The sequence below is a fragment of the Cervus elaphus genome, chromosome 13 (genome assembly GCF_910594005.1).
Source record: "Cervus elaphus chromosome 13, mCerEla1.1, whole genome shotgun sequence".
NCBI classification, from domain to species: Eukaryota; Metazoa; Chordata; class Mammalia; order Artiodactyla; family Cervidae; genus Cervus; species Cervus elaphus.
This window is the reverse complement of record NC_057827.1, coordinates 23,643,385-23,658,188: the sequence shown is the minus strand read 5'-3', so window position 1 is coordinate 23,658,188 and position 14,804 is coordinate 23,643,385. Positions and strand designations below refer to the sequence as shown.

At 49.7% G+C, this 14,804-nt stretch overlaps 2 protein-coding genes across 2 annotated transcripts; one reads left to right on the top strand and one right to left on the bottom strand.

Annotated features, from left to right (window-relative positions):
* The first annotated feature begins 6,778 nt into the window (after positions 1-6,778).
* On the top strand, positions 6,779-7,573 carry LOC122706226 (myeloid-associated differentiation marker-like). The gene has a single exon (XM_043921302.1). The coding sequence runs from the start codon at positions 6,779-6,781 to the stop codon at positions 7,571-7,573; it is 795 nt and encodes a 264-aa protein (XP_043777237.1).
* A 5,607-nt stretch (positions 7,574-13,180) lies between these two features.
* Positions 13,181-14,125, bottom strand: LOC122707035 (myeloid-associated differentiation marker-like). The gene has a single exon (XM_043922674.1). It carries the CDS (start codon positions 14,123-14,125, stop codon positions 13,181-13,183), a length of 945 nt encoding a protein of 314 aa, XP_043778609.1.
* Positions 14,126-14,804: the final 679 nt, after the last annotated feature.

Genomic DNA, 14,804 nt, shown 5'->3' with positions numbered 1-14,804 from the left:
ATCTTCAGAATGGGCCTTATTTAGAAATAGGGTCTTTGCAGACATATTTAGTTAAGAATGGATGGTGGGCCTGAAATCTCATGACTGGTATCTTTATAAGAGAAATGAGAGAGAGATTTGAATACACATAGTTGAGAGAAGATGGGTACATGAAGGTGGAGGCAGAGACATAGCTAAGTGGCCACAAGCTAAGGGGCCTCCAGAAGCTAAAGGAGGAAAGGAAGGACTGTCTTTCTGAAGAATCTGAAGCAGCACAGCTCTGCTGACACCTTGATTTCAGACTTCAGGCCTCCAGGACAGTGAGAGAATAAATCTCTGTTATTTTAAGCCAGCAAACTTGTACCAACTTGTTGCAATAGTCCTAGGAAACCAAGAAAAGTTTCCAGAAAGGAAAAAAGTTTTTGTCATATTTTTTAAGTTTACAGAGAGAATGGCTGACCTCCTGCTCTAGAGCATGGTGGTCACATGGATCCCAGGACCCCTTGTTATATCCTGTGTCTCCCAGTGTCTGAGGCTCACAGGGGAGGATCCACTGATCTAGAGAAGGGTCCAAATGCCCACAGGAGCCAGGAGGGAAGGAAATAAGTAAAACGGATGGAGAGGACTAGGGCCCCTGGAGAGATTAGCTACACTTGTTGGGGGTAGTTAAAAAGCAAGAGGCCACGTGCATGATATGGTCTCATGTTTATAAACCTGGAAAAAAACTACAGATATGTATCACAAACATGTGTGCATGTATGCATGTGTGTGCATGCTCAGTCCCTCAGTCGTGTCAGACCCTGAGAGGGTAACAGGCAGGAAGGCCAGGGGTCTCCAAATGGAGGAAATATGCTGCAAGTGCCAGACACTTTAATCTCTCTTAAGCGGCAGGAGGAAACAAACTGGCGATATTTTTTTCCTTCTCTATACAAATTGTAGCTCAGTTGGTAAAGAATCTGTCTGCAGTGCAGAACACCCGGGTTCGATTCCTGAGTTAGGAAGATCCCCTGGAGAAGGAAATGGCAACCCACTCCAGTATTCTTGCCTGGAAAATCTCATGGACAGAGGAGCCTGGTGGGCTGCAGTCCATGGGGTCACAAAGAGTCTGACACGACTGAGCAACTAACACTTAACACTTAGCATACAGATCTAAAAGGAGGTTTCTCTTAAAATGCTGTGTTGCCATGACACCTGGTTTCACCTGAAGCTAACTATTCTCAAATCTTGAGTTAACCAATACATTTTTTCTTATGGAAATGTTTGTCTTAAGCTATGTTAATGTACCCCAGACTCTGTCTTCAAGTTCCGCCAAATGGCTCAGAACCTACTTGACAAACCAGTATGTTATACTCAGAGATTGTTCCCCTAATCTATGTAAATGAAACTATTTGTATGGTAATCTGCCCTTCTACAAGATTCAAGTCAATTGTTTTATGGCCTGGGATGAATTATCCGGTGCCATTCTGAGTTTTAAGACATTCCTTTCTTTTCATTAACAGACTGCTAGTGAGGCAATGGCACCCCACTCCAGTGTTCTTGCCTGGAGAATCCCGGGGACGGCGGAGCCTGGTGGGCTGCCGTCTATGGGGTCGCACAGAGTTGGACACGACTGAAGCGACTTAGCAGCAGCAGCAACAGCAGTGACTATATGACATCCAGCTGAAGACTAGGGGGGTACTCTTTCTGCCCTCTTCTGATGCCTATGTCAGAAGCTTTCTCTCTCTCCTTTATACTTTTATTAAAGTTCATTACACAAAAGCTCTGAGCAATCCAGCCTCGTCTCTGGCCCCGGATTGAATTCGTCTCCTCCAGAGGCCAAGAATCCTGGTGTCTTGTCTTTCAGCAACCTTTCAACCCCATGGACTATAGCCCACTAGGCTCGTCTGTCCATGGCATTTTCCCAGACAAGATTACTGGAATGGGTTGCCATTCCCTTCTTCACGGGATCTTCCTGACCCAGGGATCAAACCCATGTCTCCTGAGTCACCTGCATAGACAGGCAGATTCTTTACCAGTGAGCCACATGGGAAGCTGCATATGTACACACATGTCTATGTATGATTTCAGAGCATGTGAGAGGTGTTGAAGGCTGTATATGAGGTTGAGGATATGGATGATCCCTGGATGGAGAGGTGGACATTCCTGTGAGCAGTCAGGAAGCTTGGCCATGCCCAAGAGGGTAAACCAGGCACATGTGAGATGATCATAGTCCTGCTTCATGTCAATTATATATGAGAAGAAGGAAATATAGAAAATACTAAACGAAGGTGAGAATGAAAAGTAGTATAAAGTAAAGGACATGGAAGCTACTCAGCTCCACCCCTCCTGCCAGAGGCAACACTGCCCAGTGACACCAGATCTCCTGAAGCTTCAAGAGGAGCTGGAAATCCGGATTTCCATGTGAAATTAAAACACTGCAGCTACCAACACTTTGGGAAGAAATAATACTGATTCTACACAATCTCTTCCTAAAAAATCTGTGAAGAGAAACTGAACATATCCCTGGGCCACCTTCAGGACACACAGGTTTGCAACACCTGATCTAGAAGAATGAAGCTTGCATGTGTTATAGCCACGTGTTCCAGGAAACTAACTCACTCAGAAGGACAATGCAGATAGTGGAGTGCAGTTTATTACACTGGCGGGCCCAAGGCAGAGTCTCCTCTTAGCCAAGGACCCCGACCAGCATTTGTGAAAATCTTTTATACCCCATGTGTACCTGTCCGAACCCACCACCCCAAATTCCTTGAGACTTACATAAACAAAGGAAGGGTAAATACAACTACAATAACCCCATCATTCATGTGTTATGTGTTCAAACAGTTAATGATCATAAGCCCACAGTTACATTCCAAACAGTTAATAATCAATAAGTCCATGGTCACATTCCAACCAGTTAATAATCAATAAGCCTGTGATTATCTGATAGATATGGAAAAAATTTATGACCTGTCCAGAGGCAGGGGTGATAGGGTATGTTTCCTCTTAGGCAATGAGTAACCTGGATGTGATCTTCAAGATTCCCATGCCCAGAGCGGGTCTTATCCTTCCATTGTCATTCCCATAGGTGCTAAGCACAGAGTTCAGAGTCCACTGGAGAGGTGGCCGCGCACGACCTGCATGGACAGGCCTGAGATGGAGTCCAGACCCTATGAATTCCTTCTTCACATGCACTTATGTCCAAAGTGGGGCTAGGGCCTCCTGTGTCCTCTGTGAGAGGGAGGGGATCAGGTAGCTGGCCTGGATTGAGTGTGTTTCTTGCCAGGCCCTTTCATGAGCCCGTCACATGCTATTATTAATTTAACTGACATAAATCAGGTATTAAGTTTCCTCATCCTACACAGATGAGGAACTGAGGCTCTGATGACTAACTTGCCCAGGATCATTCAGTTATGAAGTGTCTCCTCCAGGCCCCACAGCCTCCTTGTCACTCTGAGTGTCCATCTCATCTCCTCCTTCTCTGTCCTTCTGGCACATCCTCCTCCTTCCTCTGTGCTGACCTTAACCTTCCCGGCTCCCTGTCTTCCAGTCCACACGCCTGGCTGCTGGGCAGGCGGGGCTCAGCCACACCCAGGCTGTGCTCTGACGGGGGCACCACGTCCAGGCTCACAGACTAGAGTGGAGGAGGGGCTGCTGGGAGACTCAGACAAAGCTGCTGCTTTCCAGGTGGGGGAACTGAGGCCCAGAGAGGGCACAGGCCTGACCCAGGGTCACACAGCTGGAACCCCCATGCCTCTCCCACTCCTAGTCCTCTGTCTGTGCCATTAAAAGGCTCCAAAATTATCTTTCACCCTAAAGTGCAAATCCCAGTGGCAGTTCAGGGAGTTAAGTTGGTAACAAACTGGGGTACAGAGCATTAACACCCCAGAATAACTTATATCTGGTGCTCCTCCCTCACACCTCATGTGCCCACTGGGAGGCCAGCAGGTTCCAGGGCTCCACTGACAATTGGCTTTGTGAGTCTAGGGAGGTTCTCTGGGTTTGCTCTGTGTTTCTCTTTCCAGCCTCAGCTTCTCCCAGGGTTTATTATTAGCAAAGGTGACAGGCCCCTGATGGCAGGAAGCTGGCTGGGGCTCAGGGTGCTGGCCCTTCAGCCCTGGGGGCCTCTCAGCAAATAGTCCCTTGGAAACAGGGCAGCGGTCCCTGAGGAGGGGGCGGGCTGGGAGGGGCCTCACTCCCCCCACACTGGACCCTGGAGGAGCCCCTGTGTGGGCAGGACTGCAGCCCTGGCTGGTGGGACTGCCTTGGGCAGGTGACCTGGGCAATTCCATGGTCTCCAGGGTCCCTGCCACTCTGACCATGTGTCCCTGTCACAGCCTTGAAACCCCTTTAGGCCCCTGTTCTGTCTCAGTTCCAGCCCAGGCCCCTCCTCCACGGGGAATGTTGGCTCCAAGCCTGCATCCCTTCTGGGTCAGAAGACACATACTGGGCTGCCTCAGGGCCACTGGGACCCTGCAATCCCCCCAGTCATCTCCACTCTGCCACTCCCAGCCCCACTTCTGTCCCGGGTGCATCCTCAGGGCTGTCTCCTCCCAGGGGTCCAGCAGGTGCCTCCTCTTTCAGCTTCTGCCCTTAAAATGGTCCAATCATCCATCCATCCCCACCCCCTCCCTGGGATGCCCTGAAAGGCTCCACGTAAGCATCAGACACAGCATCCTTGTTCATTTACAATCCCGTCTTCCCAGCTTGGAACCTGCTAATCAGTCTCCCACGTCAGAAAAATCCTGCTCATGTAGGACTACTCCTAGATCTTTCCAAACTCGCATCTGGAAGGCTCCTTTGAAGCTGAAAAGCCAAACATTATGTTTATTCATTCTGTGATTCCTCCATGACTGTCCTCCTTGGAGTCATGCTGGGTTGGGGTCTCCCTTCCCAAATGATGAAGAATCAAACGTTAAGGCAAAAGTGAATGAAGGGGATTCAGAATAGTTGCTACTATTACCAAAAGATGTGGGGTCTGTTTGTTCACTGCCCAAAAGTCAGTAAGCAGGCCAGGTTAGTGGAAAGGGAAATTTACTTCATTTCAGGTGGTGGTAATTTGGCGGGAGGGTGGATGTCTATCCCAAGGCTGACTCCCTGCCCCACCCTATCTACCGTACATCCCTGCCAAGCAGGAGGTGAGAGCATTTATAGGCTGAGGGAGGGGGCTACGTGCAGAAACAGCACAGTCAGCTCTGACAGTCATCTTCAAATCGGTCATCGGTGGTTTGACTAGCATCATCTTGATTATTTTAAGTACAGTTAATCTTCAGTTCTAGGGTTGGTTTGTTTGAGGCCAGTTCTCAAAACTGGTAGCTTATGTCATGGCTACAGTCTGATCATCATGTAGCCATCATCAAGGTTCCATCAGGTGGAACCTTCTTCCACCAGGTGGGTGTTCCAGTATCTATAAGACAGGTCACAGAATATGGCTCAGAATATTATCTATAGCCCTCAAGGAGGAACTAAAGATCGTTGACTACGCTTAATGAGCTCATTATTAGTAGTAGTAGTATTTGGTCTCCTTTGTCTGTTTTCCTTTGTTTCTGCATGTTCTCATTTCTCCGATTAAACTTTCTTTAACTAAAGTTTTCCATAGACAGAGGTCACGGAGGCAAGGACCTTAGAGTCCTGCTCTGTTTCACTACTTTCCATGTCATCTCGTCCCCACGGCCTTGCTCTCACCCCATGTCTCCTCCCTGTTCACCCCTGGAGTTGCCCTCCTCCAGGTGGGGCTGTGTCCCCTCAGATGGCAGCTCCTTCTAGTGATGCTGCAGGGAGGACAGGTTGGCACACGTTTGTCCTCAGATTGCTGTGGAAGGAGGCCGTGGCCCTACAGCTGTGTCCTGGGTCCCAGAGCCCCGAGCTTTGGTCCTGGGCTCCCACCCCTGGGCCTTGTTGATATATGGGCTGTGCAGCAAAGCATTCAAATCCACACATTTGGCATTTTTATCTGGGGCTCCCACATCCTGTTCACACCACCTTAGGGAAAGCACTTAATTCTCTGAGCCTTAGTTTTGTCATGTGTAAAATGGGGTTAAGCAGTACAATCCTCAACCCCATTTCTGAAACTCTTGGGGTCAAATATAATTCAGAATTTAGTTTTTTCAGCTTCAGGTATGTGACATGGTACATCTTCTCTATACGACTTGACACCCCACTGGGGTCTGAAAGGACTTTGTAATCAAACACATTAGTGCTTCTGCAACTGAACTTTTGAACATTCACGCTAAGTGAAATAAATAGAGATCACAAATTATCTCATGTCTGTTTAGGATAAATTTTTGTTACCAAAATTTTTTTAAAATTTGTTTTCAATTTTGACAGACCTGAAGGGTTGGGGTTAGAGATAAGGGCCATCCTATCCTGTGTCTCCATAGATAATGGCCCACAGCTCAGAGAGATCCAGGATGTTCTTGGTTTGAGGCCAGACCCAACCCAGCTGTGAGGTTTGGGATAAGACAAGTCTCCTGACAAGGCCAAGGGTGATGGGTGGGAACAACCATTCTGGAGCGGCTGTGCTGTTACCTGAGTGTCTGGGCCACTGGTTCTAACTCCACGGATCCTGAGCCTCAGCTGTCACAGGGCCCTGAGTCTTTTCCAGGCGTCTGGCTTAATCCACCTCCGGAACTGGACCTTTCTCTGGCGGGTCCTCAGTGAAGACCACTGCCATACTGGGGACCGTGACTTGCCTGACCATCACAGCACCATGTCCACTGGGGTCACATACCCAAACATGGAAGACAGGAATACAGTGTGCTGCTTTCTCCGCCTGCCACAGCTCTTCTCTACCTGTGTGGCCTTCTCCTTAGTGGCCGACATGGGCATTTGGAGAGGGAACGTAGGTAACTGGTCCATGTCAATCTGGTGCTTCTGTTTTGCTGTGACACTCATGATAGTCACAGTCGAGTATTTTGATTTTGAATCACGCTTTCCCTTCTTCTGGTACAACCTCCCCATCACCTACGCCTGCTATGCCATCCTCCTCTGCCTCTTGACCTCCATTATCTACTCCATCACCTACGTCCGGTTCCTGCCTGATGGACCTCTCCGGGACCGGGCCATGGCGGCCAGTGTACTCTCTTGTGTCGCTTCTGTACTTTATGGCATAGATGTGGCCTTTGTGTGGAACTACTATGGGTTCGAAGAGATCACCTGCTATGCGCACACATTACCAGGCCTGCTGAAGGTGCTGGAGACCTTTGTGGCCTGTGTCATCTTTGCCTTCCTCAGCAACACCTCCCTGTACCTGCACCAGCCGGCCCTGGAGTGGTGCGTGGCCGTGTACTCCATCTGCTTCATCCTGGCAGCACTAGCTATGCTGCTAAAACTGGGTGACTGGGAGAACATACTGCCTGTCCCCTTCCCCATTTTCCAGTTGGGGCTAATCTTGCTCTCCGTCATCCTCTACATCAGCGCTCTGGTCCTCTGGGTGCTCTACCAATTCTATGAGGAATTCGGCGGGCAGCCGCAGTGGTCCAGTGATATCAGCTGTATCTATGACCTCATGTGCACTTGGATCCAGCGACTGGCTGTGGCCATCCTGACAGCCATTAACCTATTGATTTATGTGGCTGATGGTGTACTGGGCCTGCCAGGTTTCCATAGGGACTGAGGACCAGCCCAGGAACTTCTGATCCCCTCTGGTCACAGGAGGTCTCCTCACTGAGCTCTGCTGTCCTCTGATGTCCTCAATGCACGTGAACTTGAGCAAACTCTGGGAGATGGTGAGGGACAGGGAAGCCCGGCTTGCTGCAGTCCATGGGGTCACAGAGAGCCAGACATGACTCAGCAAGTGAACAACAGCGATGTCCTCTGATGTCCTCTTCCTGGCTCCCTCTCTCCCTCCTCACATCTTTCCCCACTCATCTCTCTCTCTTTTCTGTTTCCTTCCCTCCTTCTGCTCTGTCTCCTTCCTATTTTGTTGGGTTGCCCGCATTCTGTTTCGCCTCCTTTTTGCTCTCGTCTTTTCTACATTTTCTGGTTTTTTGTCCCTTTTCTGGTCATCCTTGGTCTTCTTGTCTCCTGTGTCCTGACTACCTCTCCCCATTCTCCTTCTGATCCATCAGGATCTGAGACTCCTTCCTTCTCTGTCCACTGCCCCCTCCCACCTCCTAAGGTGCTGACTCCACAACACACAGCCCTCTGTGCAGCTGTTCACACCCTGGGCCTCCGGAGGGGCCTCATTGCCAAAGCAAGTCTGTTCACCTGGGGGTGCCTTAGTTGGTGTGTATGTGGGGAGAGTTAGGGGGTGGGTTGGGAGGGGTTGGTGGCTGGAGGTATGTAGATAGAATTTGGCCTCCTTTCTCCCAGTGGAGAGGGGTGTACAGTGTATCTCCCCTTTAAGTCACACAAAAATCTCTGGAGGTCAGTAATTCCCAGTGGGCAGGACCCTGGATCCCTGGGTCCCATCTTGTGTTCAGCCCCACCTGAAATTGGCTCCGGAATTTTTCCAGGCTTACTAGATGTTCGCTGCGTAGAGGTCATCTTAACAGAAGTTGGGATACATTTTATCCCAACTACTTTCTGGGAAAATAAAAAAGGAGCTGGTAAAAAATCACAAGGTCTTGAAGACATCTGTCTGCAGTATTTGTGGAGGGCAGTGATGTGGCCCTCCTACCTCAGTGATCAAAGCAGCAGGTCCTGCCTCTGCAGGGAGCCATATCCTGGAGTTGACGGACTAGTAAGACACGTGGTCCAGTGGACTCAGCTACTCTTATCAGAACTAGATGAGTCATAGCTCTTGAGTGGTCTATCAGTGAAATCTTTACCTGGCCTGGGAATGAGCATTCCTACCAACCTGGGACAAATTGGTTAAAGATGTATCTGAAATCTTGGTTGAAATTAAGGTGGAAATAGAGGGGCCTGTGTAATAAAGAATGCTGTCTACCACCCAGTTCTACAAGAATCTAGGCATCAGCTACTGCAGTCACTGATCTACAATCCACCCTGAAAGGAATTGAGGGCGAAGATCAGGATAAGGCACTTTGTGCTCTGGGAAAACTGGAAGAACTGGCCCTCAAAGAGATATTTTCAGGAGAAACGTTTACGGATCTAGTTTCTTGCACCCTCTCATGCTCTTGCAGAAAAGTGCTGAAACTGTTAAATAAGATGCCTGTTCCTCAGGAAGACTGTTTATTATTCTGAGGTTGACGTGAATAAAATTTTCCATTTCTTTCTTAGACTGTTGACTAATTTTTCATTGACAAAATCAAGTATGCATTGATGTCTACAAGTCTGGGTAAAGAATCTCGTATTCTTCTATTTTCCTAAATCAAACTGAACACAACACTGGGAGCTCACTTCTAAGAGGATGGAGATGCCTCTGTGCTTTAGTAAAAGAATTGTCGGGGCGGGCTCACCCGAGGGGCTCACTGTCCAAGCCTGTGGTTCATGAGGGCGGCTGCTCCATTCCTCCTGTTGGAGGTTAAGGGTCATTTGTCACAATTCCAAGGCTGGTCCAGTCTCCTCACTGTGGAGCTCAAAAGAGAGTGTAAAGGTCCTCTGCTTAGTCCAACCCTCTCGTCATAGAGAAGGAGCAGCTGGACCCCAGGGAGGGACAGGACATGTCCAGAGTCACCCTGTGTGTGGCAGAGTCAGAGTCAGGACCCAAGTGTCCTGGTTCCCGGGCCAGCTGTCCGTCCATGGCTCCGTGTTGCTTGTTACAGGTATAGCAGCAGCATCCTCCAGGCTGGGATTCTCCCCCGTCCACCCTCGTTCTGCACAAACCTGCCCTGTCGCCCCAGGGAGGGCACTCACTGCTGCTGAGTCAGTTTCCTCATGTACTAGATGGGGGAGGGGTGCCAGAGACCCCTGGCCCCTCCCAGCCCCCCTCTTCCCGGGGCCCCTGGACTTGCGGGTCTTGGAGACTCAGACGTGGAGATGGAAGCCGGCTCCTTCCCCTCTGTCCACCCTCTCTGCTTGTTCCCTCTTGGCTGCTGGGTCTTGTTTACTGGTCACATCCTTCCTGATCACACAGACCCTCCTTCCCCACCACCTCTGCTTGGTGGGGAACACGTTTCTCTTTCATAACTTGAGTTTCCTCAGTCACTTCACAGTGTTCCAGCTCTTGTAAAAACACAAACTGCTTCCAGGGGACCCTGCAGTCTGAGGTGTCCCAGACTCCCTTGTTCCTGCACATTCTTGTCCTCCCACTTCTTCAGAGTCCGGCTCAGCAGTCTGAATGCTCTCACTCTGTTTGGAGAGCTCATGTTATGTTTAGGGAACACAACATTCATTCTGTTGAGAGTACAGAAAGACTGACCATAAGCAGGGGAAGTGGAAACAGAAGCCCAGAATGAGAGAGAGAGGCAGACCCGGGGTCCACGGCTGGATCCACAGTCTCACGTTCTCCTGACTCCAGTCCGGTGGCCTCCCAGGCCCGGTCCGGTCTTCCTGGGGATGAATGGCAATCTTGTGGAGAGCAGAGCCCAAGAGATCAGTTTTCTAGTTCCGATTCTGCAGCTCATCTGCCATGAGCACAGACGAGTCTTGTCACTGATCTGAGCCTCAGTTTCCCATTTATAAAATAAGCAAATTATGCTAAAGGGATTGTTATTAAGCTGTTTTCCCTGAAGCTCTAAGTTTCTGATGAGTTGATGGGGTTGTAAGTAGGCTGATGGCATCATCCACCACTTTTCTCTAACCAGAGCTGTATGACATGAATTCTCTCACTCAAGATCTCATTTGATAATAAGGGTGGCTAGGTTTAAAATAACCCAAGTGCTCATCTTTAGGACAAAGATTAATAAACCATAGTGTAGCCACAATATGGAATACTATACAGCTTGAAAAAATGAGGAGTCTCTCAAAATAATAATAAGAAAATATCTCCAGGATTTAAAAGGAAAAAATACTAAGATACAGAATTGTGAATAGTATGATACATTTTAAATAATCAAAGGAGAGAAAATAAAAATAAACATGTCTGTATTTGCTTGAATTGCATCAAAAAGCACATGAAGGACTCCTAAGAGTCCAGTGAAGTTACCTGGTCCTGGTGGGGGAGGGGAGCTGAGGGTTGAGTGAGGAGGGATTATACGGCTCAATATATGGCTTTTTAGAACAACTTGATTTTGAAACATGGAAGAAAATTAACTTTTTAAGAAAACAAAATTCAAGCTTGAAAAATATCCCAAGCGGAGAAGAAGGGTCAAGGGAGGGATGGTTGGCTGATGGCCTCCGTGTTCCCTGCAGACTTGATGGACAGGCTGGGGGAGGAGCTGAGAGATGCTGCACAGGCTTGTCTCCAAAGGCAGAGGAAATGGAGGTGCTTTGGGTCCAGGGATCTGGGGAAGGGAAGCTGTGGCCCCCAAGCCCACCTTCTGGGTGATCAGGGCCTCCCCCAGCCCTTTAGCACACACAGTTGATGGAGAAGGCCCCCCATTCTCCTGGTGCCCAAGCCTCAGGCCCTTCCCTTGCTCCCTGGGCAGCAGTCAGAGGCTCACTTCTCAGCTGGCCAGAGCCTCCTCCGCACATGGTGACTTCAGCTGATGTCCCCCAGGCTGTGGCCTGAGCTGCATCCAGAACAGAGCTAAAGGTACAGATATTCCCATTGTCTGGCTTTTCTTGGAAAATCATGGAGATGACTTCCTTAATTCAACTTTGAGTGGAGAGAAGAGAGATCCTTCTCTCCTGCAGCCTCAGGCACCTGGCTGTCCACCCTGGCTGGGGATGGCAGTGCTGGCTGCCAGTCTATGCGGCCCTTGTCTGTGAGGCTGGCTGTGAATGTCCTTGTAGAGAGGCTGGTGTGTGGAAAGAGAGTGATGAGCTCCATCAGCCCCCACTTAAAGTCTCCACACTGTTTTTTTCTGGTTGGTTTTCCAATAGGGACTGATCTGACTGAAATAGGGTTGCTGTTGCAGGACCTGTGGGTGGGGCACTGCAGCCAAACCAGGACACACAGTGTCCAGGATATGACTCCTGGACCCAAATGAAGGATTCCAACCTTGTTCCCACAGATCTGCAACTCCTGCAAGTCCACAACCCTTGTTTCCTAGTTTTATAAATGAGAGGACAGATGAGGTGCTGAAGGTCAGCAGGGGCACCCATCACTCTTCCTGCACCCTTGCCTGGAAGCTCCCCAATGCTGGGGCACCAATATCCAGATGAGATGAATGGACCTCTGAGGGGGGAGTGTCACCCCCAGGAAATAATGTCACCCTCCAGGGAATAGATGCAACTGGAAAAGTGAGGTGGAGGCGGGGTATTAATTAAGTCCCAGGAACATGTTGGACTCACAGGATCCAGGATGTTAAGGAAATTGACACTTGTCTCCATCCCAACTCAAGTGTTTGTTGCCGTCTCAGTGCTGGGTGGTGTCCACTGACACTCAGCTCAGAGAGAAAAAAGAAAGAGATAAGAGGAGGACTCAAGGGAGTAGAGATAATGTGGAGCCATATTACTGCTAAAGATGCATGTTTCCAAAAACAAGAGAGTTTTTGTCCTGAAGAGACGAAGCCCTCTAGTCCTTGGGGAGGGGCTGAACTCCACCAGGCATGCAGCCCTCACTGCTCTCGAATTCTCCGGGAGATGCGGTGGAGCTTCATGGCTGCCCTGGCGTCTTCCACTGAATTATGTCACAGCACGCTGTCCTGCAGATACAGGACAGAGAGGGGACTGAGGGTTGAATCCAGGCACCATGGGACTCGGGCCTTCCCTGCTAACATCCTGATGTCCAGGGCTGAAGTGGGTCAGGGATGAGTCCCCAAGGCCTCTGACACCCTGGACTTCGCAGGTGCCTGGAGCAGGCCTGGCTTCACCCATGAGCCCAGGGCCCAGGCAGGGCCAGGCACAGAATCCAGGGTCCTACAGCCAGTTGTGCCGTCCAGGGGCTTCCCACACTCTAGATGGGGGCAGGGCACTGAGAGAATACTGGAGTAGGTTGCCATGCCCTCTCCTCCAGGGGATCTTCCTGACCCAGGGATCGAACCTGCATCTCTTGTACCTCCTGCATTAGCAGGCAGGTTCTTTACCACTAGCACCACTTGGGAAGCCCCCCTAGTTTATACCCTTCCTCTTTTCTTTATATAAACTATGAGGAAAACCTGGGGAGTTGGGAGTGGATTCTTCGGGACATGGCTTCACACTCTCCCCAGGATTAGCAGCTTCCCCAATAAAGCTATTTTCCTTTTAACTAACACTTGTCCCTCACCATTGGACTTTTGAACAGAGGCAGCCAAACCTGAGGGAGGTTCCTAAATAACGATCCAGGAAGAGGACCTCATGACTTGTAAAGAAGAGGGAACTGGGAGCCCCTGAGCTGATCCTCAGTCCTTGAAAAAACCATGTGGGCCAAGAACACCAGGTCGACCACGTAAACCAGCAGGTTGACGGCTGTCAGGACGGCCACAGCCAGTTGCTGGTCCCAGGTGCACACAGAGTAGACGAGCCCGTCGTTGCAGCGCGGCCGCTCCGGCTGGCCACCAAACTGCTCGTCAAACTGGTAGAGAGGCCAGAGGACCAGAGCACTGGTGTAGAGGAGGACGGAGAGCAGGGTCAGCCCCAGAAGAAAAGTGGGAAAGGCAACGGGCAGCCTGTTGTCACAGTCACACCAGTTCAGCAGGAGGGCCGTGGCTGCCAGGAGGAAGCAGATGGAGTACACGGCCACGCACCACACCAGGGCCGGCTGGTGCAGGTACAGGTGGCTGTCAATGATAAAGGCGAAGATGACAGCAGCCACGAAAGCCTCCAGCCCCTTGAGCAGTCCTGGCACAGTGACCATGTAGCCGGTGATCACGCCTAGCCAGACCCAGGTCCGAGCCCAGGCCACTTCGCTGGCATAAGCCACAGCAGCAATGCAGGAGAATGCAGTGGCGGCGATGGCATGATCCTGGGAGCGGCCATGGGGGAAGAACCAGATGTAAGTGATGGGGTAAATGATGGAGGCCGAGATGCAGAGGAGGGCAGCGTAACAGGCATAGGTGATGAGAAAGTTGTACCAGGAGAAGGGGAAGCGGGACTGGAGCCCACAGGACTCGATTATGAGGATGATGAGGGTCACAAGAAAGCAGAAGCACCAGATGAATATGGACCAGTTACTTACGGCCCCCATCCAAGTGCCCACACTGGCCACGAGGGAGAAGGCCAGGCAGGTGGAGAGCAGCTGCAACAGGCGGAGGAAGTAGCCCAGGAGGATTGCAGAAAGCAGGCCTGAGGATGAACACATGGTGATCATGAAGTCAGATCAGTCTGTCACCTGTATAGCAGTGGTCTTCCCTGAGGACCCATCAGAGAAAGACCCAGCTCTGGAGGGGGATTAAGTCAGATGCCCGGAAAAGACTCAGAGTCCTGTGACTGCTGAAGCTCAGGATCTGTGAAGTCAGAACCAGTGGCTCAGACACCTGGGTAACAGCACAACTGCTTCAGAATGATTCTCCCCACCCATCACCCTTGGCCTTGTCAGGAGACTTGTCTTATCCCAAACCTCACAGCTGGGTTAGGCCTGGCATTAAACCATCAACATTTTTTTTTTTTTAATTACTTTGTGGTACATGACGTTATCTGCAGAAACACAGGGTAGGATGGTCCTTATCTACATTACTCAATTTTCATGCCTCTGAAAATTCAAAAAGAATTAAAAAAAAATTCATTTGGCCTTTAATGTCATGGATTTTGCTACAAATTGGAATCTTGAATAAATATAATATTAAATTAAAATAATTCACTTGGTAACAAAATTTTACCTCAATAGACATGAGACAATTTCTGATCTTTATTTCACTTAGTGTGAATGTTTAAACGTTTGGTTGAAGAAACACTACTGGGTTTGACTGTAAGGTGCTTTAAGACTCCAGGGGGTGTTATATCATACAGGGTAGATTCACCATGTTTCATGATTGAAGCTG